Genomic DNA, 24,747 nt, shown 5'->3' on the forward strand with positions numbered 1-24,747 from the left:
GAGGCTCAATTTGGAAAGGTCCCACCTATCTCCCATAATGCATCCCAGAGCCACTACACAATCAGAAACCTTGTTGCCTGAAGGAGGAATATTGAGGTGCGCAAAATAAGGTTCAGGATGTGATTATTCCGTCCTTGATACACTCAATCCTGGCAGCCTGCTGCTCTCCTTCTCAGAAGGAGGTGAGTGATGGATTTCCTCAGAACCCACTCAGGGCCTCAGTCCTTCTCTTATGGTGATTCTCTATCAGGTGACTCCTTCCAAGCTGCAACTCTTGGCTTCCCAGGTCAGCAAGTGCTCAGGGCACAAGTCCGGCCCTGAACTTACCCTTACAGCTCTCATGGCCACTTTCTCAGCCATTACCACTGGGAATCACTTCTTAGAAAATAAATATCCTCAATTCTCTCCACAAGCGCTCCAATTTATTTAAAAGGAATGTTTTTCTCCAAGTGGAATTTGTTAACTAGAACTCAGTTTATATTGACTGTTTACACTTTTCGTGAAAATCAACAAGTTTTATACCTTGACCTAGATCCAGGTTTTGTTGGGCCTGACCAGAGATAATACGAAAGTGGGCACTGGGGGCACTGGGCCTCAGAAGGGTGCCCCCATGCATGTGAGGAGCCGTGAGGAAGAAGCTTCATGATAAACCCACCTCTGCCCTGATCTAGTGACCTGAATCCCAGTGGGAGTCCTGTGCAGTAAGATGCATTTATGGTCTATCGCTTACATCAGCATCGTACGAGAAAGAACACGAGCAATGGAGTCAAAAAGGCCTGGTTTCAAATGCCAGCTCTGTTTCTTTACTTGCTTTGTGATCTTGACCATAACGCGACCATGCTTCAGATCCCCCCACCCACCCCCCGGCCTCTCCGAAACAAAGCGGAGGAAACAATGCATCTTTCAAGTGTGTGTTGTAAGGATTACAGGGCTGGAGTGTTTTGCATAACACATGGGAAACTGTGTAATGCTATTCCCTCAGTGAAGGACAGATCAGACTGCCAGTCCACAGTTTTCATTAGAATTTGGTGTATGTGATTGACGTTCACCTTATACAAAGGCAAGTTAGTTATTAACTTGCTAACACTAATAGGCCCAGAGTATGCAAGCATATAGTCCAAGGTAGTATAAATGTAGAAAAACAAGATACCAAATAGAATCACATTTAGCCTGAACCAGTAGCTGACAATGATGTTTCTACCTCAACATGCGGAAGGGACGCAACTCAGTCCAGATGACAACAGCTTGATACAGCAGCAGAAGAGGAGTGTACACATTTGCAAAGCTCTCAGGTGTTTTGCCTCCTCATGATACATGTTACCCTCTAACCTCTATCCCAACCCTAGAGCCCACCCCTAATCTGGGTTGAGAATCACACTCTTCACAATAATTAAGGCAAAATACTGAATTTATTCTGTTGATTTGACCAGTCACACTGGATAAAAGTGTTGGTTTCATTTGCATGACGTAAAAATATACTTTAAGTAGGAATATTTACATTATGTTACAATGTTAAAAATATATGTATAAGAAAGATTCATGAAGGCACTTGATATAAAACATACATAGTATGCTATTTTATTTTACAAAGGCTTAAAAGAAAATAGAGTCATAGGAATTACAAAAGTAGAATCATTAAGAATTGACAAAAGTTTCTATTTTTCATAAAGGTCACAGTCTCATCCTTTGGGATGTACAGAAATTATGTGGTTTACACAGTTTTATACACATTCAAAACATCATGTTTTAAATGTTTTAAGCATAGCATGTACAATACAAAAATGTTTCCATAGGAACATAACAGAACCTGTCACTAGTAGCCTTTTGTCAGATGGCTCCTTACTAATCAGTTAGCCATTTTTAAGACACTAGCTCAGCTTATCGCTACAATATTCAAGTTGCTCTATTCACCCAAAATATAATGACTTTAATTTATACTAGAATCTCCCTACAAAGGGTCAAAGAATTATCATAAAATATACACCAATATACACAAAACAGCTATTCTGAATTAAATGAAGTTCCCATACTTAAATTAGAACCAAGAATAGTAATTTTAGGCTAATATATTATCCTTGTGATTTGTGTTTTTTTGGGTTTTTTTAAATTTTGAGCAAAGTGCACAGTGAATGAAATCAGTCACCAGAAATGATCCTTCGAGGAACGCTTAACTTCCTTCGAGTCACACTGCCTGAGAAATGAGAACCTTTAGACCTTGTGGGTACCAGGGCAGCTCCACAAACTAAACACACAGGAGCCATGTGAAGTCACATTCATGAGTCATGGGAGCCCATGCTGCCAGCTAAAAAAATGGCACAATTCACTAGACAGAGCCCCTGTGTAGAGTCAGCAGAAACAGTGTCCAGGAAATAAATGCTGAGTCTTAATTTAGAGCAAACGATGTCATCGATCAGCCATATTCTAGTGTTGGTGGGCCCCGAACAAGGTTGAAATAGCCGGCCAGGGCTCCAAGGTCTATGTAGAGAGAACGTTGTCTCTTTAGCATCTCAGATTCCTCAGTGCTTCCTGTGCATGAAGAATCTGAAAAAGGGAACATTGAAAACATAAAATACATGGCTAGGGAACATGTTCAAAATAAATACCCATTTCTTCTGCAAAAAAAAAAAAAAAAAGAAAGAAAGAAAGAAAAAATACATTGGGCCTAATGAAACAGCATTCAAGCTCTGGTTTTAATAAACAGATGTAGACCTGAATGCTATGGACTAGTTTATGTAATATACACAAAAGAGTTCCAAAACAGAGTCAATGATGGCAAGAAATAGCTAGAAATCCTGGCATATTTTCCAGCATCCCAGGTGGTTCTCTTTAAATACACAGAAAAATCAGATAAGAAGCAGAGAAATACAAACAAGCATTCCAGGCTTGACATCTGGGTTTGGACCTACATGGATTAAGAATGCCACAGATTTTAATAATACCAATAGAAACCCTTCTCCATGCATCTTCAATGCTCCTGGAATGCATACTAATTCTCCTAAATGGGAAAGATTCATCGCTGGCCAAGAGGTTTTAAGCAGAGGAAGACAGAAATGCAAATTGACTTCAAACTCAATATTTTATCTGGGTAGAGCAGTGCCATGATATTTTTGACCAAGGACTGGCATGGCTTACTATAACTGATTTAAACAGAACCCCGCTCTTTGCCACCAGCAAAACTGTCATGCTTGATTTGTTTTTAAAGGCAAATAATCTTCTCTTGTGAAAAGGCAAGTCAGAGGCAATTCTCAAGGCCTGTGTTACCTACATTTGCACTGAAAACTTATGATTTGCTGGCAAATAAGCCTCTCTTTTTTTTTTTTTTTTGTAATGCTTTTGCTAACATTCTTGCTGACATTTCTCAAACAACTATGGCACTCAAGAAGTCACTTCATTTCTTTTTTTTCAAGTGCTTTCATGAATTCCATCAGAAGTTTGATGTAGACAAAAAAAAGAAGGGAAGCTAGGCGAGGTGCACATAGCAGGGTGTCAGTACCTGTAATGTTCTCAGGAAGTTCCAACTCTTTTCTACTCAGCAGCCTCTTCCGCTCAAAGAGGGCAGAGTCCAGGCTCTGACAGCGCGGCTGGTCCTCTCTGGGAGGGTTCAGGGCCTCATGTTTTAGTAGGTCTGCTGCCGTGGGGCGGTGATTAGGGTTCCTCTCCAGGGCGGCCTCTATCAGCTCTCTCATGCCAGGACTGCAGTCGTCCGCAATATCTTCTAACGGAGGCGCCTGTTTGTGGATCTATGAACAAACCAGCCCTCTTAGTATCAATGGGATAAAAATATACCCTCAACAAGAAACGTACTCTAGTAACAAGACCTGGAAATTCATTTAGTTCCCACCTCATGTCCTGCAGCAAATACACTTCATATAGTCATACCCTGATAAAAGCTTCCCTTTAATTTCCTAAGGACACCGAGTTAAACCCATCTTTCGGTTCTGTGCATTCAAGAACACATACTAGGTTTGAATAAACAGTGACAGCTTTCTATGTGACCAGTGGCCCATAGGTCACTGTGCCATAACAGTGACGTATCTGCTCCTAAATCTCTCAATGATAAAATGGGAGTGGCATATCTCACTGCGTGCCAGGCTGGTATGGGGACCTATCATCTTATATCTTCTTCTTTCAAGTGTTCAAGGAAATATACAGCTACCTTGGCTCAAAGATATATGCTACTCTGATGCTACTAAGGTGGCATTTTATTATTACACATCTAATAGGATAGCATATAATATATGTCCAACACATACTTGGGCAAGCTCTCACTAAAATAGCAATGCTTTCTTTGTGAGAGTGGGGCTTCCTTCACTTGGGGAGAACTTTCAGTGGCCTCTCATGGGTCAGTAGTTCACCATCACCCCACTCAGGTATGAGTGTGACAGGAAGGAGAACCGCTCTCCTGAGCAGCTGGAGCTCCCATCCCCCCTCAGCCTTGGTTGACCCCCACTTACTATGTACAGGTAGGAAGGGTAGGCTGATCGAGGGTAGCGTTTCACCCAGGGCGGGGTACCCGTCTGCATATGGATGAGCGTGGCCCCCAGGCTGTAGATGTCTGCTTTGGTTGAATGGCCCCTGCACAGAATCACCTCTGGGCTCATGTAAATCTGAAAAAGAAGCGGAAAACATTTGTACGTGTTTCCATTTCCCTAATTCAGTTCTGGAAGCTGGTTCATCCACCAGTACCATATCTACGGCTCACTTCATCTCTTCAGAAGAGCACGTAACTGCTGTGTTTCCTTAGGCTGAGGAGAGTAACACTCTCAGAGAGCCAGGAAGCTCTGGCCCGAGGTGTCCCTGCAGCCTGACAAAGAATGATTTTTCACAGACTGACCAGATGGTAGGCCTGGCAGGAGAGGGCCTGTAACCAAGACCCCACCTGGGACCCCCACTCATAAAAGGTCTGCAAAGCTCTGATCAATGTGTATGTTTAATGCTTCTACTAAAACACCAGTTTCTTTCATATTTAAATGGACACTACAAATGGACTTCAACTGTCAGTCATTAAATTGCCAAACTTCTAATTATCTGCAGTGATAGAAAGTGGCAGAAGTCCACAAGGTATTAACACCCAAAACTTAGAAGAAAAGAAGTTTAAAAAGTGCAGCATTGTAAAAGTGATCCTAATTAGTCATTTCTATGAAGTACTTCTTGTATCTACCTTCTATGTAGCCCAGTGACTAAATATTGAAGGCCATGTTAACACTGTGTAAGGTCTATTTGGTTTCATGAGGCAATGCTGGAAAAGTAGGGCCAGTTTAGAAATAGTTTCTCTAAGAAGAGTTTGTTTCTAAACTTAAAAAAGAGAAAAAGAGAGCAAACACTGGTGCTTAATGATCTGTATTTATGGCTGGTCCTGACATATAGTAGTTAATGTCCTAATTAACAATATTTCACTTTAAGAAATTTTTATATCTATTATTTGAATAGGGAAAGGAGGTTAAGTGTTCCAAGAATACACTGCCGAGTAAATAAGAACTGGCTTACAAAAACTGGGGAAATTGCCCAGTTTCCCCATCCAAACCCCACTTAACTTCTTCCTACAACATACTTCCGTTTCTGGGCTGGCATGTTTCCTCCCTTTCTCTCTGTCACTCTCTCTGTCTCTCTCTCTGTCTCTCTCTCTGTCTCTCTCTCTCTCTCTCTCTCTCTCTCTCTCTCTCTTTCAGCAAACAGGCTAAACTGAGCTCCTTGCTCTCAAACTTCCCCTGAAGAAGACAGATCCTGAAGGACTTTCTTACTAAATATCATAAAAAAGTTATTACATAATCATAGCAGTGGGTAGGATTAACTGACGGGAGAGGATGCCCACCACTACAAGGATTAGGCAAATCCTTGTGCACAGCAGCTGTGCACAGGGCTCTGCAGGCTCTATGCGACTGCACATTTGGGGACAGCAGCATTCTGTCCCCCTGGTGACCTGGCTGCTGACCTCAGGCAGATCGCCAAGAGCTGTACGACTCAGAGATCCTGCTCCCTCAAGCGCTCCAAGGGCCAGGGCAGCAGGGTGTGCTGTTCAAGGGCTCTGTGGGCTGGATGACTGCAGGCCTGCAACAGGCCTGGTGGAACCAGGGAGAGGCTCTCTGCGTGTGTGCATGCGTGTGTGTGTGTGTGTGTGTCCATGCATGTGATGATTAGATGTTATGATTAGCTGTTAACTTACATAAAGTAAGACCAAACACAGGCTCAGAAGAAAATAAAAACTTTTTTAAAAGGCCCACGCTATAAAAGTGATTCTGATTAGCTATTTAAATTCATTATTTATTCTTTCTCTGCACTATGTAATTCTAAAACGATAGACTAAATATGTGGCAGATTAACCCTGTATATGTGTTATACGGTTACAGTATGATGCTCTGAACATGAATGCTGAGACAGATCAAACACAGGTTAACCACTGTCTGCACTGGTGAGCTATATGGCAGAGATCAAAAATCACCAGTGAACAAGTTCTAATGGAAAGCAAGTCTGCATGGTTGACTTTGACTCATTCTAGCTTACTGGCTCTTCAAATACCAGAAGGAAAAACAAGCTTGCTGAAAGGTTTCGCTAGTGACCTCACAACATTGCTCATTATTAAACTTCAGCTCCTGAGTACCATACAGATAGTAAATGTAGGTTGATTAGAAGACTTTATAACTATAAACACCAAAGCCAGGTTAGCACTTCATAAAAAGCAATTTACATGTGGTAAAATCACTCCATCTAAATACTATTCAGGAGTAAACACTATGCTATTATCTCTTATTCAAGCATATTTTTTTTTTTTCTGCTAGAGAATCCCAGAAAGGGCATGTCTTTCTTCAGTCATTGCAAAACGTTCAGTTTGATCACAGTGCCAGGAAGAAAAAGGTATTTTCCATCTTTAATACCATAAATAGTCTGTTTCTCAAACTGGCTCCAGGAAAAAGGGGAGAGTGCCACTTATCTGAATTTCTGACTAAGGCCAAAATATGCTGAACATTTTCCAAAGAAAATATGTCATAAGCATTAAGTCTTATTAGATTTTGTGCTTTGGTGAAGTAGTCTTAAGATCTGGGAACTAAAGCATTCTTAAAAAAAAAAAAAGTCTAGTTTTCTCTTCTGAATATTATTCTGCTTAAAGATGACTACCAAGAATCCTCTCAAGTACTTTCCAGAATAACTACAGTAATATCAGCAAAAGCAAGAATTTATTCTGCCACCCAGGACAGTCTTTGCTTTAAGAGAGTTAAGAAAAGGCTCACAGAATCTTGGTTTGAAATGAAGATAGTTGTTTTGGGCACTGTGATTGAGTTCAGAGCAATACATCTACCAGCTAGATAGACTATTTGGTTGAATACCAAGACTGGCCTGGTAATCCTGTGGCAAAGGTGTAGCCAAGTGCCTTCTCTCCATTTCCTAGGGGCACTTCCAGTAGAAAGAAGGGCATGGGGCTAGGAGGCTGAGAGTTAAGCATCTGCAATAGTGGACATGGGTCAGGGAAGCAGCTTCTATACCCATTTACCTTTTCAGTTGCATCCAACCACATTGCCCATCAGAACCAACTGTGAACTAAACTGTTGGTCTTTTAATAGTTCAGGTAAATTTAACATAGGTCCTTTCACCAAAGAGTGGGGACTACTGAAGTACCACTGAGGCCATGATCCTTATTGGTCTTATCCAGCGTTCCATCCCTCATACCCACAACGGCCTGCCATATAGCAGATGCTCCACAGATACTCGCTACATGAATCAACTATTCAGCCTAATAATGTAAATGTTAAATTAAATATCTTATTTGAAAGCCCATGAATGCATTTCTCTGAATCTCATTTAGATTCAGGAAAGTTTTGTTTTGGTTTTGCTCTTTTTGGTTCACAAGTGAGTTAAATATTATAACAAGTTTATATCTTCAATAACATTTATTTATGCTACAACAGGTTTATTACTGAGGTTTATTAGAAGATTCCCTAGGATTAAAGATAGGCTTAAAATGTTGTTATTCCTCAATATTATTAATGACCATGAAAATTATGTCTGTAATTGCACCAAAACAGTAATATTAGTTATACTAAGAAAATATATACACATATATATCAGTTATATTAAAAAGTTGCCCAGTGGTTAGACCTTAGATTCAGAAAAAAGTGGGTTCAAGTCCCAGGCCTACAACTAGCTGAGTACTTTTGGGCACTTTATTTTAACCTCTTCAATTTTACTCCCTTCTTGTAAAACGGGAATCATAAAGTATTTGCCTACAATAACAGTATTTACCAATAACAGGATTGTTCTGAGGATTAAATAATAGAATTCATTTAAACTGCTAAAATGAGTACTTGGCACAAAGCAAGTGCCCATTAAATATGTTCTAATGACAATAATTTAATGCAATGGTTTTTCTCCCCTTCTTTGTCCTTTCTGCAGTAATGCTAGAACATTTTTTATATTTTACTCTTAAGATATTGACCATTCTTATGGGAATATGAATACCTCTGTTCCGCGCAGGTCCTTAGGAAAATAGATATCTTCAGTCATCTGAACACTGAGGCCAAAATCCACCAAAACAGCTTTTGTGGACATAAAAACAATATTGCTAGCTATAAAGAGAGGAAAATTTTTAGTATAAAATTGTCTATATACCCATAAATAAAATAAAAACATTATCTAAAACAATAAGTCCCAAATCAGAATAGATTGAAATGCTTTCCCTACTGAGATGGGTATAATACATTCAAAAGAGGAGTATGAATCTGGATGAGAGTTTAGGTGAAAATCACTTCAAATCTGTTAAGAATTCAGCCAAAGTGGATATAAATGATTGTACCCATAGATAACAATGCTCAAGATATAACAGCCAAGACATGGAAACAACCTAAGCATCCATTGATAGATAAATAGATGAAAAAAATGGGATATATGTGTATGTATATATGTGTGTGCACAATGTAATATTATTCGGCCATAAAAAAAAAATGAAATTGTGCTATTTATGACAACCTGGATGGACCTTGAGGGCATTATGCTGAGTGAAATAAGTCAACAGAGAAAGACAAATACTGTATGGTCTCACTTATATGTAGAGTCTAAAAAACCTGACCTCACAGAAACAGAGAACAGACTGGTGGTTGCCAGAGCCAGTGGGTGGGGGAAATGGGCAATGTGGTCAAAGGGTAGAAACTTCAGTTATAAATATGAATAAGTTCTGGGGATGTAACATATAGTATGGTGACTAGAGTTAACAATACCATATTATATATTGAAAAGAGTAGATTTTAAAAGTTCTTCCCACCAAAAAAAATGTGTGTGTGTGTGTGTGTGTGTGTGTGTGTGTGTATAAATAAAACTATGTTAGGTGATGAACGTGTTAACTAACCTTATTGTGACAATCATTTTGCAATATATACACATATCAAACCATTACACCATATACCTTAAAGTTACACAATACTATACGTCAATTATATCTCAATAAAGCTAGAAAACTGCAAGAATGCTCACGAGCTTGAGTTTCAAATTCTAAGATATAAGCATACTATTATCAAGCCACTTTCTTAAACAAAATATAATAAGATACCCATTTTTTTCCAGTAAAAGTTTTGCTAGTCCAATTTATCATTAGGTATTATGGGTTCATAGTGGTTCTCTTTTGCATATTTCCTTATCATCCTTTTCTCTTAAAAGCAGTCAGTGAAGGCTTGTTGAAGGGACCATTGCCAAACGGATGTTCAAAATTTAAAAGCTATTTGTTTCTCAAAAAGATGTGGCTGTATGTGTGTGTTTAAGTAAATAAGCCTTTTAAAAGCTTTAGTAACAAAGGCATAGGCAGTATTTAATAGATGTGTGTCTCTAATCTATTCCAGAATTGGATAATCTCCCTTCCTTATGACTTTGAAAGCTCTAGTGACCAGACTAGATTTTTGAAGGTTGTTTCAGGAGCTCTATAGAGGAAGGTGCAAAGTGAGCTCCCCGCCACGGACAATTCTCAGGTTGAGGGGTAGAGCCCATTTGCCTCCTGTCTAACTAGTTTCTTTAAGCCAAAAAGGTCCATATTCAAAGACAACTCACGTTTAATATCATGGTGAATTACTTTCTTTGAGTGTAGAAAATCAAGTCCCTTGAGAACATGCTTTGTCACCCAAATGATTTCAAATTCTCTCATTGGTCCACAGCTCTCCAGCTTCTCCAGGACAGACCCTCCCTCGCCAGCTTCCATAAAGAGATGGACAGTTTCACCCCACAGGACGGCGCCATATAACTCAGCGATGTTCTCATGCCGGAAGCAAGCCTGGATTTCCACATCTGATGGCTTAAATTGATCTATTGGGATCTAGAATGCAAAAATACCAGTAAGATTCTACACACCCCCAGGATAATGAGCAAAATATAAACCGTCCACCATCCATGTCTGCAGGTTCTGCACCCACAGATGTTATGATAACAGAGATTGAGATGATATTCAGCAATTATTTTTTACTTTAGTTTCATTAAATCAAAAGAGTTTATTTTATTGTGCTGCACTTAAAAAACCTTTTAAAGTAAGACAGACATAGAAGTGTAAAACTGGTTAAGTATCAAACTCAATGAGTCACCAGCTGAACACACCCACGTAACCACCATCTAGATCAAGAAACCGAACTCCGCCAGCACCCAGACCCCCCTGCAGACCCATTCCAGGCACTGCTCTTCAAGGGAACCCACCAAGCTGACTTCCAACAGCATGGACTGGGTTAGCCTGTTTTTGGCCTTTATATCAGTGGAATCTCATACTGTAGATTTTATTTTGTGTCTGGCTGTTTTGGCTCAACGTAATGATTATGAGATTCACCTACACTCTTATCATTGTAAGTCATTCATTTTCTTGGCTATTCTGTATTGCATTGTGTCCAACGATATACCACATTTCAGCATCTGGAAACTTTCCACTTTGGGACTATTACAAATAATGCTGCTATGCACATTCTAGCACATAGCTTTCGGTGACCGAGTGCACATGCCTATTGGGTGTGTACCTATAGGAGTAAAATTGCTGAGTCATCGGACGTGTGCAGTTTTCCAAAGTGGGGGCGCCTCAACAATGATTGTTGGCCTTTTCAATAATCGTCCTATTTAAATTCAGCCCTTTAATCTGCAATCCTGAGAAGCCTTGCAACTTTCCCAGCTTCTGCTTCCCTGCCTGGCCCCCTTCCCAGTGGGTGGGATTAAAGGAGCAGTACCTGGATTCGATCCTGCAAGAGACTGCCCTTCCACCCCAGCCCATCACAACTGGGATGACATGATCCAAGTCAGCACCTTCTTTTTTATCAGGGCAAACTAGGTTAAAATGAACTATGCACTGAGGAAGATTTAGGAGTTGAAGGGCCCCATGGTAGGAAGCAAATCCATAAAACACAGATGCTTTTGGACAAGGCACACTTAGACAAGATCTAGTCAAAGGCTAACAAGCTTTGAGTAATGCAAATAAACAAACGCCACAATGCCAAACATGCAGTGCATGTTGTCTGGTTATAAAGTACATACCAGTTTACACGCCATTCTTTTCTTAGTCTTTATGTCTTGTGCTAGGTACACTTTTCCAAAGGCCCCCCGAGGAATGAAATCGGAGCCAATATTCCTGTATGTCAGCTTCCACGGGATGAGGAGGACATCAGAGTCTATTTGATAGCGTCCGTTTTGGGGAGTGATTATCTACAACAATATAAAAAATGAGGGAGGGTGAGAATTCCAGCAAAACCCTTTTCTAAGACCCACCCTTTACAAACTGGTTACTTTAGATTGCATTCGCACATTGTTTGAAATTAGTGTCACTGTGTGTAATCCTAACAGTGTACAGAGACTATATTTAGAGTTTCAGCAAGACAGAGAAAGCATGTAACAGAAACACGTCCATCCCTAGTCAGACCTGATCAGATTTCCGTCTCCTCAGGAGTCACGCATTGCCAAATAGAACTTTAAAAATGATTTATCTAAGGGAGCATGACTACTGTGACCAAGAGGCTGAAAATAAAGATTGCATAATTATACGCTATGCCTAAATGTTGACTTGTTTCCAGTTAAAATGTGCTAACCTGTTGGTCCGCATAGCTGTTACTCACGCATGATGCATACAGAGAGAGTGTGGAAATAAATTGATGATCCAGGATTCTAAAAAACAACGTGTTATGCCAGACCTATGAGTTGACAGTGCTACCTAAATAAAGTTAAGGGCAGGATTATTTCTCATCTACTTACTCATTTAATATTTACTGAGTGCATAGTGTATGCAAAGCACTGTGTTTGGTGCTGAGGGGGCAGTGATGAACAAGAGGCAGATGAACCCTGACCTCCAAGAGTTCATGAGCAAACACTCAGAATAAGAGATTTCAAAACCAGTTGACTCAAAAATTAAGAGATATTAGCAGCAGATGATAGCAGTTGTCGAAACTCATCAAACTGTATACTTAAGATCTGTGTGTTTTACTGCATATCAATCCTATCTCAATTTGTAAAGAGTAAAAAATTAAAAAGAGAAATCATTAAAATTAAAACAAATTAATACGTAAGGTAGCCACAGGAGTATAGCCTGGAGCACATGCCTAAAGAATGTTTCAAGTGTCCTTACAAGGGATAAAGTGTCTCAAAACTACACGTTTTTCTTACATGTAATTAGTAATCATAGAACTTCAGATTATGAATTTGGGGATTATGAAATGATCAAAGTGACATCAAGTTATATCAAATACAGACAAAGCAGACGGGGACTGTGGGCCACGTGGGGAAAGGTTCATCCTCAGGCGAAGGTGGCCCTACGCATGCCTCTGCTACGGGAACGGTTCGGTTCTTATACCGGTAAGGGTTATTCACTCAGTGTCCATTATTGCTAATCTTAGCTACACTCCCCACAAACAGATGTGCTCACTCTTAGAGAATGAAATAGGGAACAGCTCTAATACTCATAGCTGTGAAGTCACTAAATTTAAAAATTAAATATTTACCGAGCACTCCCTCTGTGCGGAATCCTATGCAGACAGAGCCCTAGAAAGTGAGTAAGTACAGACCACAGGCTTTCCTGGTTTGAAATATGACCTCCTTTCAAGAAGTGCGTCACCTCAAGTTACTGGAGGTCTCTTTTTACAGCATGCTAAGAACGCAATGGATTTAGTCCCTTTCCACATTTAGACAGAACCATGCTCACTGCATGCAACTGTACTTGACTATGGCCCTTTCTTGTTATTAAATATTTATAGATCCAGTTGCACTGTAGCCTCTGTTATCCACTTCAGTGTTTAACTCACGTTCATGAAAGTTTTACTTTTGTTTAACTGAAATTTGTTATACTACAGTTTGAGCCAATGTCCTTTTGTTCTATCCAAGAGGACGAAGAATAAAAATAGCAGCCATATACTGAGTGCTAATTATGGGCCAGGCACTGGGCTCAGTACTTCAACACATTATCTCATCAAAGTCTCACAATAATCCTACGTGGCAAGTACTATTTTTATCTCCATTTTACAGATGTGGAAACTGGCTTCTAGAAGCTAAGTAACTCCACAGTCAGTGACAGAGTCAGGATTCAAACTCAGGGCTGTCTGAACCCAAAGCCACCACCCCTATTCTTTGGATAAGAGCTTGTTATCTTCCAGAGGCTATAATTAAAGCTGAGCCATGCTCAAACCCCGGTTATTAAAAGCCTACATTTACATGGCACTGAGCACGCCTTAGCCTTCTCCTCTTTTGATCAAATCCTGCAAATGCCTTTATCCCCTTTTTCGATTTCCTGCATTCAGGGGAATCCCTCTGAAGGCCCCACAAGTTCTCCATGGCCACCTCAGAGTGTACAGTGTGATATGCAAGTGCTGACCAGTTGGCCGTTCTGCACAGTCCCTGGTTCTTCCCGTTGCCCTAGACCTTCCCTTATTTGGGTTTGAGATGTTTTTTTCCCCTTCTTCTTCTTCTTTCTAAGGGCCCTACCAAATAATCTCATGCATCTCTGTCTTGCTTATCTCTGCCAATTCTTCCACTTATCAAAGCCATTTTCAAGTACAGACACTGTAAGTATGTTTCGATTTCCTCATCCAGATCACTGTCATAGATACTGAACAACACTGGGCCCAGAAACAGCAGACACTTCGGAAATATCCCAAGGTATTTCAGTAAAAATAAATTCCATAGAGGACCTGTGTGATGTGGCTGCTATGAAATGGATGTGACCTTGGGCTCCATTAAAAGAGCATTTTATCCAGAACAGAGTCAAAGCTGGTCCTGTGTTACTCTGCTGACCACACAACAAATGGACTGCATGTGCATGTCCTGGGCTATCAGACGGGCATGACACAGGCCTGCATTCAGAGAGCACTACCAGTTTGATGATGCAAGTAAACATTACAATATAAGAGAAGTAGCAGACGCAATTAGAAGTGTTTGTGAAAGAGGTGAGAAGACGTGGGGAATATGCAATTTTAAAAATATTGGCAGGGATGTCATAAAGAAGGAGAGTAACAAATATATACAACAACTACTGCAATGGCTTGCATGCTTTCAACGCTCACTATGGGTAAACAGGTCACATGCATTTGTTTCAAACAATAACCCTGTAAAGTAAGGGCAATAGTATTGCCCATTTTACAGATGTATACACTGAGGCATAGAGGGGTGTGATAACTAGCCAGAGGTCACACAGAGAATCCATTTCAGAGCTGAGATACAAACCCAGGCACTTTAATTCCTGGGCCCTACAGTCCTCACCACGACTCATCATATATGCCTTTTGGTGGTCAAAGAGTAGAAATAGGACTAAAAAGAGTCAGAGATAGATTTTAGTTTTATATAAAGGACTGTCTTATAATCAGAATTGGCCAACTATGAAATTAAATGTCCCACTACGTGATGAACTCTTCATTACAGACCAAAATGCTCCACCAATTAGTGGAGATGATGTATGAGGTGATTCAAGCATCAGACTGAGAGCCTGAGTCAGTATCTTTAAGGTGTTTTCAACCCTGACAAGCTGACTCCATGACTAACCTGAGGAACAGCATGCGACACCTCACACCCACATCTGTGAGCGAGCCCTTTGGGCCCTTCAGCTGCCCATAGAATCACCAAAGATTTGAGTGTTCAGAACCCAGTTTAAATTATTCATCCCCAGATCAGGCTAAGAATTGGTCTAGATGATAAATAACTGGTAGCACTCTTAGACAAAAGAACTCCTATGTTAGTCTCCTAAAGATTCTTCCCCGGGTCCTGCTGGAATTCGGTGGAATCTTTATGTAATATTACTTTTAGGAAAAGAGCACACACTTGCGTGTACACACACACACACACACACACACACACACACACACACAGAGAACACCATGTAATGTGCCTATGCTTCAGCATATCTTTGTAATTCCTGGTCTTACCCCCTAATTAACTAATTAACTCCACAGGTGTTTGGGTAGTTGGTTGCCTGGAACACACCATGTCTCCAGGCCTTTGCACATGCTACTCTCTTCACTTGGAATACTCTGTGCTCCCCATCCCCTTCATCTGGATGACTCTCACTCACTTAACTTAGCCTTGGAGGGCTCCCTGAAAATCTCCTGTCCACCCTACCCACCATGATGGCTGTGCGAGGTACCCTGCCTGACTGGTCCCTCAGCTATCCCAGCTTAGTTGTATGGGGAGGTTCTGCCCTGTATTATAATTGCTTGTTTACTTGTCTCCTGCATTCACCAGGCAGTAAGATACCAGAGGGCACAAACTATTCAACACTGTATCTCTAGCACCTGAAAAAGCACCTGATATACTATTGATATTCGAGCTGTGTCTAGCAAATGAACGGATGAATACTCGAAAGAAAGCATTTGGTCCACGTATAGGTACATTTTAGAGATAGATCTGAGCAGGGAATCAATCTGTTTGGTAGATAATTAGCTGTCATTTTGTAAAGCAGAGAGACAGAGAGCAGCAAATGAAGCCCAGAAGAGAAAGGTTTTGGTAAGGTATTAGGGGGAGGACCATGTTGGAAGAGAAAGGTCTTGACCCCAAGATGGTTCCAAGGAGACCATGATGTGAGAATGAAAGGAAGCTGAGAGAAAACCGTGCCTCCTGTATCATCCTATCTCAGACTAGCTATGATCAGGGATGAAAAGACATGATTCTTATGCCATTATATATGAAACACAGAGCTGCAATAGGTTACTAGCAATCGCAGAGATGTATCTGATTCTTAAGGTCAGTGACAGGAAAGTTGGCCATGGTCCCCCGAGTCATAGACCACTGGGCTGATTTGTCCAGTGAGGCAGTCTATGTTCCTGGGGGATTTTAAGGGTCTCTTGTTATTCTGCTCTGTTTTTTAAATCTCCTTACTTTATATTTGATATTCTTGATCATTTTTAAAATAAAAATCTTTTTGAAGTTTTCAAGATCCCTGCCTTATGATGTGTGCTATTCTTAAATTTTCTCCTAAATTTGTCTTTGTTCATTTATAGGCTCCATGGCAGGAACTAACAACATTTTACTCTGACCCTTGGCTGATATAAAATTTTCACTTCCTTTTAATGTCTTAGGGTTTTTTATTATTATTATTCCAAAACTCCCAGGAAACTATTTCTTTGTATTCCTTCTAATTTCCCTGAATTCCCTTCTGTACATTCCCAATGAAGTTTTACGGCCCATTTCTCATCAGTTTGGTGGACCAAGGGGAAATATACTTGTAATATTTAATTATATTATATAATTATATATAATTATATATAAATATAAATGTAAGTCTCTACATATTTAAAAACAAGAGTAATTTGTTTACTCTGCATGTTTTCCTTTAAAATGCCCATTTCAACAAATAAATATGTTAAAAAAGAGCGAGAAATACATTAACGGTTATGTTTGTCATTATAGACATACATATTATTTTGAAACAGAATCCTTCAGCTGTATTTTAGCTAAGAAAATCAGGTATTGTTTTTAGTTCAAACGACTGCTTCCCATGTATAAACAGACGTGACATTCTCCAGGTAAAGTGCTTCATCAGCGATTAAATACAGTTTGGTACATCCAGACCAAAGCAAGTCCTACAACTATGCAAAATGTATTCTTGCTCCAAATTGAGCTACAGCTGAACACAACTGGCTTCTAACAAAACAATTCACTACATAGCTGACCTAAATTACTGTGTTGTTTTTAATTGATTGAATGTGGCATACAAAAACAAAATAATTAAGCACTTTGTCCAGACATTTTACTGTTTAGCACTGACCTTCTCCCTACATTAGCCATTTTGCCATTTTGATGCATCAAAGGCAAGGGAGTCACTTTCATCGATAAACATGTTTTGCAAGTTACCACCTACTCCTTTGTAAACTGTTCTTTTTAAAAAATTAGATCACCTTTAGCCAGCACCTCACCTACATTCACCTTTGACATACTAAGAGGCTGACAGAACCTCAAGCATACCTAAACACATCACCTGATCTACTACTGTGGCAACAAAACGTTGTCACGATATTTGGGATTATTTGCATAACTTGGGATGACTAAACACGTATGTCATTTGTCATTCATGCTTTGCCAATTAAAGAGAGTGAATCTGTAGATAGCTATTTACTGCTTACAGACTACATTTCTGCAAAAATTGAATTTAGCCAGTGTTGATATTGTGACATTTCCAAATGCGACAAGAGAAGAGCAAAGAATTCAGCCTTCAAAAATATTAATTAAAGACAAAGTCTTTATTCCCCTCTCAGATGAAGGATTCTCATTAAGCCTTTCTCTTCTGCCTAATTGGTGAGTGAGCTTTTTAACGACTTGTTAGATTAAAATATATTCTTCATTCCCTACTTGTAGAATTACTACTAAAATTCTTTAAATGGAACTTTTAATGAAGACTCTATTTACATTGTAAACGTGAATGTGATTCTAACAGACACTGCATTTTAAAAAATCATACCTGGCAGCCAGTCTAAACCAAGTTCAAATGCCACCCTGAATTAAATGAAGTTGCAGGGGTAAAGCTGAACACACAGCACTCAACTGATCAGGAAAAAACATACCATATTTAACAAAATTCCAGATTCCTGTCGTCGGTGTCCATAAAAATGTTTTGTGGCATTGGATATATGGTTCGCAAAAGCAAGTAAATCCTCCACGGTTCCATATCTGACCGATGACAACCAAGGCACTTCTTGGCCACTGAGCAGCAGGGACTCCGAACGCTCCTTGTTTTGATTACTGTCTTGACACATGGTCATTAGACTGGGTTCATAAACCGCGGGCTCTTCGCTTGCATAAAGATTTTCCATAATGTCTATGACATCGGACACATTCAAATGTTGAATTAACAAATCGATTTCTTCTTTATTGTCACTTCCAGTGCTCATGTACTCCATTACTGTGGTCCTTTCCAGAGAGTCTGCGAAAGAAAACACAAATACTATGTTTACTATATTTGTATTTGTTTTTGAAATCAGTGGGAAACTGACATAAAACGATTGGGCTTCTAAATGCCTTTGTCTAAAAAAATGAGGTCTCTGTGTCTACAGGGTGTGTGAATTCCAGTTGACAGACAGTGAAGAGACCTGAGATACCCTTTAGTCCATCTTGCTCACTTTGCAGAGGGGAAACCTGAGATCCAGACAGCTTACTCCTTACTCACTTACTGGCTGAGTTGGTGGCAGCAGCCAACTGCAAATAAACTTTCACTAAACATAAACACGAATAAGAGCAGCTCAGGAATCTTGAGTTGCTGAGGCTCCAGGCCCCTTACAACTTCCAACCATGCTGCTCCCTGACGGGGGCAACCCTCCCCCGTGCGGTCTCTGTGGCTTCTCTGCCTTGGGTGACTTTGAAGCAAAAGAAATACTTCAGCAAATTCAGGAGCTAACTTAGCAAAGAAAATTCAGGTCCTAAAGACAGAAGCATGTAAAATGGATTTGAATTTAAGCCAACTGACAATGATAGGGGCAAGTTTCAGGAATAATTCTGATGCAAATGAGTTAAACAGCTCATTTAGACAGGGGACAACCTCAAACCCTCCTCGACCAGCAGTGAGTATGAGAAAGGGGAAGATTCACTTAACCTGTGAATCAGCTGTCCTCTCTTGAGACCAAAGTTTTTTATAGTACAAAACACACATCTCAAGGTTCCGAGAAGGTTCATTTAACATAAGATGAATGACCCTCTAGTAGTTGTGGCCTTACCAAGAGGCCAGGAAAGCCAAATCTATCATAAGCAAGATCAATATACTTACTATCATAAGCAAGGCCAACTAACTACATTAGACACAATTATATTTCAGTTCTTATATACAAATCAGGTGCTACACCTCAGGACTTGTAAATGAGAAAAAGAAGGTAAATCAAGGATTAAAAATGATGCTCAGGATTTTAGAACAACTATGTTCCAAAGAATTAAACATAAAAAAAAATAATGCAAGAGACCTAAGAGAATTTGGAGGCATTTATGTCTACTTAAACTACTGTGCTCCTAAGAGCACATCCTGAAAGATGTTTCAGGTCCCTAAAAGCACAAATCTTTAACACATTCAATAGTCAGTGCAAAAAGCCAAGGCTTTGATCAACCAGGAGCTCCAGTATGAGGCCCCAGGAAATGTTCCACCTTGGGACACCTGGGAAACTCACCATCCAGCCATTGGCCTCTGAGTGAAGTTCATTTGAGAAAAGAGCCATGTAATTCAGTGCCCTTAACTGACTTGACATTCATTTTCTGATGTATGAATTGTGTCTCAGGCAAGCAATCTAGCATCCTGCAGTCTGACATTCCGTCCAGACTCACACTTCTTGGGATCAAATCTTGGACCCTTTTTTACAATCTGCATGATCTTGAGCAAGTACCTCAGCCTCTCTGCACCTCAACTTCTCCTGTCTGTTAAATAGAATCATAACAGCACCTGTCTCACAAGGTGGTTGCAAGGATTAAAGGAGTTCATGTACATAAGGTGCTCAGTGCAGTGTCTGGTGCACAGTACATAAGCTGTGTCATTTGTAGTTGCTATTATGTGCATAAAAGAGACAAGGACAGAATCAACCACCTGCCTTTGCAGATATTGCATTAGGCCTCCTCTCTTATCTACAAATGGGATGTGGCGACCTAGTCCGTTCCCCCCTCCCTTCTTGGGTTTTAAAGATTGTATCTACAACAAGTGACAAAGAGAAAAAGGCAGAAACCTATGAAACGCTTTGATGGCTGTTATCACCTCAGTTACAACTAGAGAGCAAAGACAGCTCCCGCTCAGAGATCTTGTACACTTTTGAGAGAGATTGAGATTTAGGCTCTTGGAACCTGTTGAGTTATGAAAGGAATTTGTCAGGGTAAGGGAGGAACGTTCGTTGGCTTGGGTTTCATTGAGCCATTTAGTTGCAGTTTCTACTTGTAGAATTTACTGAAAAACAGAAGTTAAAACAAAAATAGTCTGATGTAGGACCCCACTGACTGGAAAGTTCCAAGGTTGCTGGACTTAATTATCAAATGGCTGACTTGAAAGAAAACAAAGTTCCCAGTAGTAATATGACTCAAGGAAGAGGAAAAAGTCCATATAGTTTACTAGTCAGTCAGCTGATCCAGAGAGGAAAGACAGGTTATGGTTTTTAATTCCTGCAGAAAGTCTCAAGTATTCATATGTAAAATCTAAGTAGGAGGTTAAATATACACATCCCTAAACTGCTCTGTGGGGGCAGGGCATGATAGGGTGGGGGAGGGGAGAGAAAGGGAGGCAGGCAAGGAAGGGAGGTGAGCTGGAGGAGTATAGGACTGAGGCTGTCAGAGCCAAGCATAATTTCTTAGCAACGCAGGGCCCCTCTCAGGCAAAGCAGTGCTCCCAAAGCAACCCTGCTGACCAGTCAGTCTGCCCACTAAATACCCCTGCAAAGAGCCTCAGCACTGTCAAGCCTAAATTAAGTAAACAATATGCTAATGATATCTGAGTTATTCACTATCAGTACCCAGTAGAAAAAGTGTGGATTATATTCTACTTGAGCAATAAAGACCCTTCTACATACGGTTTACAATCAAAATCCTCATAAAAGTCCTACTTCTTAGCAAAATGACTATGCCAATTTTAGACATGGAGAGATGGGCAAATAGTGAAAACCATTTGCTTCAAATTATTTCAGAAATCAGCAACAAACCTAAGAGGAAATCCTATTCCGAAACATCAATGTCATCGTCTTGGCTACTTTCATTTACACAAACAAAATTTGAGTGTCCTGGCAAGTGTGAATGAAAATGGCCAACATTACAGCCATCAGTTTCTGCCATAACAACGATGATCATACCTGTGTTACTTCCCATCGAAAACATTTTTCTGCCAAGATAGCACTTTGCTCCTCAGGGCACATCTCTTATTATATTTTTTTGGTTTTCAAAAAGCCCTAGAATGATGCAGTCTAGCTGTATAGAAGCACAGCCACTCTGTTTCAACACCTCCAGGCGCCACAATCATCCAATTTTCCTTATGGGACAAAGTCCTTAAGGGTCATCTACCAGAAGTACTGCACACGAACTCAATCCATCGAAGTTCCAGGTGTCTGCTGGAATCAGATTAATATTCTATTTGGCAAATACATGAAACTCAGGCCACAGATAGGAAAATCAGCTGTATTAGTGTTTCTTTCCCTGTCCTTATGAGGAGTACTGCATTCTGGACCAAAGTATGTCTTCCCAAAAGTGAAATGCCGGCATTGCAATGTTTCACTTCAAGACAGCTTGTGACCTTCCCTGTAAACTTCTGGGCCAAGCTCTGTGCACGCCGCGCTGCCTTCTAAGCCTGTTGTTCTCCGCCTAGAACTAAAAGAATTTCGGAGTCCTGATATCGCATTGCCATAGGGAAACATCTGTGAAATAACTCCCCCCCCCCAATATTCTCAGACCAAAAGCCCAGCATTTGCGTCCTGCTATCCTCACTCTTCAGTCACAGAACAGCGTCCGGGTTATAAGCATGAAATTAAGTTTCAGCTATTCAAAAGGCTCTCTGCTCTGCCACCTCCCCCCTCTCCCCCCCAACCCCCCCAGTCCCCAGTTCCTAACGGCTAAGGGAGCTTTTATAGAGTTCATAAATTATAGAAGCGCCCACCATTTGGGCGGGCGATAGCGGGGCCCCCAGCCTCTGAGGTGCACTCACCGGGTGTTGGCAGGGAGAGTGCAGCCGCCCCGGCGGCGTACCCGGTGACACGGGTGCCTGCTTCTCTGCACACTGCCCAGCCCAGCACTGCTCGCGCGCTAGGGATCCGGGAAAGAGGAGGAAGGGGGCGGAGTCGCGAGTTCGCACCGCGTGAGACCCTTGCGCAAGGTGCTTTCCAGCTGTGCTGGCTGCAGCCGCGACCCGCGCGAAGGACGGAAGCGCAGGCTCCAGGGCGGCCCGCGAGCCCCCACCGTCCCTAGCCCCGGAGTCTCCCCGCTGCCGGAGGCACCCTCCCTTTCAGCACCCAGGAGGGCTGAGACCAGAAAAACACCCCTGAGTCCCCAAACTCTGGGTTACCTGCTCGCAGGCCGAGCGCTCCAGCTGCGGCCCCCCAACAGCTCGATGTGCAGCGGGTGGCCGGCCCTCCCGAGCCAGGCGCGCCCAGGCCCCAAGGTCCGGCGGTGGCAGAGGCTGGAGCCAGGGCGACGGGCCCCAGAGCGGACGAGCGAGCCTGGGCCACCCTCGTCGGCCCCTGACTCACAGCGTCTGAGCCGGTCGAGGGGTGGCGCAGCGGACGCCAGCCGCCGCCTCCCCGCCTTTTCCATTTCCCCTTTCTCTCCGTAAACAGAAAGAATTGCGGGGAAGCCGGAGCCCCCGCGCTGGGAAATTCCGTCCTCCCCCGCCCCCCCGCGTCTGCCCTTGGGGTGCCCGGGCGGAGCTGAAGGCGAAATGAGGGAGGAGCCAGCGCCGAGCGCTGGAGTCGGTATCGCCACGCCATCTGGGAGCCGGGAGAGTAGTCAGGGCCGAGAACACCTATGCGTTTTCCCTTAGACCTAGGGACCCGAAAACCTGGTGGTAGAGGGCGCCCCAATGGCGGAGCTGGAAAGAACAACCGTGTCTCCGCACCCCTTCCTTGTCCCGGGAGGAAGATCGCATTTCCTAACGCGCTCGCACCCTCGGCGCAAAGCAGGCGTCCCAGGCCCCGGCGGGCCACCCAGGCCCTTTCCCGCGCCCCCACTGCCTTGGGGGACAGAGACGCGGCGTGCCGTCTCTGCAGCGCTGCAGGAGGCGCAGTGAGGCCTTCTCTAACCGGTTCCAGATTCTGGTTTAGGTCTACACATACCGAGTGCTACTATCCGTGGTCCTCACGCACGCATTCGGGTTTCAAGGTTCGGGAGTGGTTGCTGCAGGCTGGGCGGGAACCTGAGGGGGCGAGCACCTGGAGGGGGGGGGGCTGGTGTACTCCGCTAGCAGAACCTGGTTTTGTTCTTTATTAGACCTGGTTATTTTGTGACACCGCCCCATTACCGAGTGTGTCGACCGATCTCCTCTGAACCCCCCTGCTGCGGGGATTCTCTGTCCTGCTTGGAAAGTAGATTGAAGTTTATGTATAAACGTTCTTCCTTCTTGAGTGAAAAGCATATAGTCCAAGTGAAGCCAGAAGAGAATTCTACGGAAATAGCACCCCTCTCCACGAAATCCATTTGGCGGGATATTCCCAATACCACTGAGATGCATGCAGTCCACCCTCACCCCACAACCTCTGCGTCCGCCAATACTGCCTTCGTATCAAGCATCTACTATGAGCCAGTCATTTTGCAAGACGTCTGGAGGAGAAGAGAGAATGTTAGGCAGACATTCCCTCCATCTTACCCACCCAGACTCTGGGTGTGCCAGGCAGAGCCCAGATTCAAACACCCCACGACTCTGAGCCCACGCCCTGCCCTTTCCAGAAGCCAAGCTCATTCAAAACTGCATTGGATGAGCCCTAGAGCTCTCCACGTTTCTCCGGTGGAAAGTGAATTATTATTCCCACCCCAGGAAGTAATAGGAGAATTGCTGGCGGACCTGGGCTAGCTGAGGTGAGAAGCAAGGCCCTCCTTGTAAGACCTTAACGCCCGTCATTTCCTTCTGCTTCAGGTCTGGCACCGATGACGATGATAACAAAGTGATTGACAGTCACCTGAGCCAGTAGGTAAAAGTGAGTCCAACTAGCAAGTAAAAGGGCAAGAACTAAATGACTGGACTAGGCACTAACTCACCCTCTCACCATTATTTTAAATTCTAGAGTGCTGTGAAATGAAATGAATGACATGGGATGCGTACCACCCCCTGGAATTCGCCAGGTAGTCCCAGGTGGGGGGCGGGTCTCAGGTGACTGGAGAAGAAGCCCTTCTTGGATACTGGGCCTTTCTGGTTTTGGAGAGAGGTCGTTCTGCTTGGACCACCCCTGGGGCTCTGACTGGGCAGGGCAAGCATGTACCCAGACTGGGAGGAGAAGCCCCCCTGGCTTGGACCCTGACTCCGTGGAATTTGGCCATGGCTGAAGAGCAGATGATCCCAGCCCTGGCTCAAAATAAAGTTTAAACTCCTTTCGCTTTTTCTCTGGAAACCTGGTTGGCCAGGTTGTTCCTCTAACACTAACGTGAGAGACATCTCTCCATGATCTGTTGTCTTTGAGCAGCAAATGATGATCTTTATAAGCATTTTAAAAATAGAAACCTGGAACCACTCCCACCCCCACCCTCTTAAATGAGCTCATGAAAACCACGCCTAATCTTTTGGGAACTATTACCCTAACTTCCTACATAGAGGTCTCCCAAACATACCTGCATGTGAGGGGCCTGGTGAAATGGTTGCTCCGGCAGGGTTCTCTCTGGTCCTTAAGGACTTACGCAATAGCAGATTTT

General features: G+C 42.3%; 1 protein-coding gene across 4 annotated transcripts; it reads right to left on the reverse strand.

The window, feature by feature from the left end:
• Positions 1-1,396: 1,396 nt before the first annotated feature.
• Positions 1,397-22,949, reverse strand: MAP3K8 (mitogen-activated protein kinase kinase kinase 8). 4 transcript variants are annotated; one of them, XM_019654406.1, is made up of 9 exons: positions 22,415-22,748; positions 22,058-22,155; positions 17,973-18,331; positions 11,479-11,646; positions 10,027-10,288; positions 8,452-8,558; positions 4,455-4,607; positions 3,494-3,740; positions 1,397-2,541 (listed from the first exon to the last, which is right to left on the reverse strand). In XM_019654406.1, the coding sequence occupies exons 1-9, from the start codon at positions 22,660-22,662 to the stop codon at positions 2,411-2,413; spliced, it is 1,773 nt and encodes a 590-aa protein (XP_019509951.1). In that variant the 5' UTR covers positions 22,663-22,748; the 3' UTR covers positions 1,397-2,410. The 4 variants fall into 4 exon arrangements, with proteins under 4 accessions (XP_019509951.1, XP_019509953.1, XP_019509954.1 ...); XM_019654408.1 differs by lacking the exon at positions 22,415-22,748 and adding an exon at positions 21,213-21,723 and having other exon boundaries at positions 22,058-22,148; XM_019654409.1 differs by lacking the exon at positions 22,415-22,748 and adding an exon at positions 21,213-21,467 and having other exon boundaries at positions 22,058-22,073.
• Between the last annotated feature and the right edge of the window lie 1,798 nt (positions 22,950-24,747).

The sequence above is a fragment of the Hipposideros armiger genome, unplaced genomic scaffold, assembly GCF_001890085.2.
Source record: "Hipposideros armiger isolate ML-2016 unplaced genomic scaffold, ASM189008v1 scaffold_221, whole genome shotgun sequence".
Lineage (NCBI taxonomy): Eukaryota > Metazoa > Chordata > Mammalia > Chiroptera > Hipposideridae > Hipposideros > Hipposideros armiger.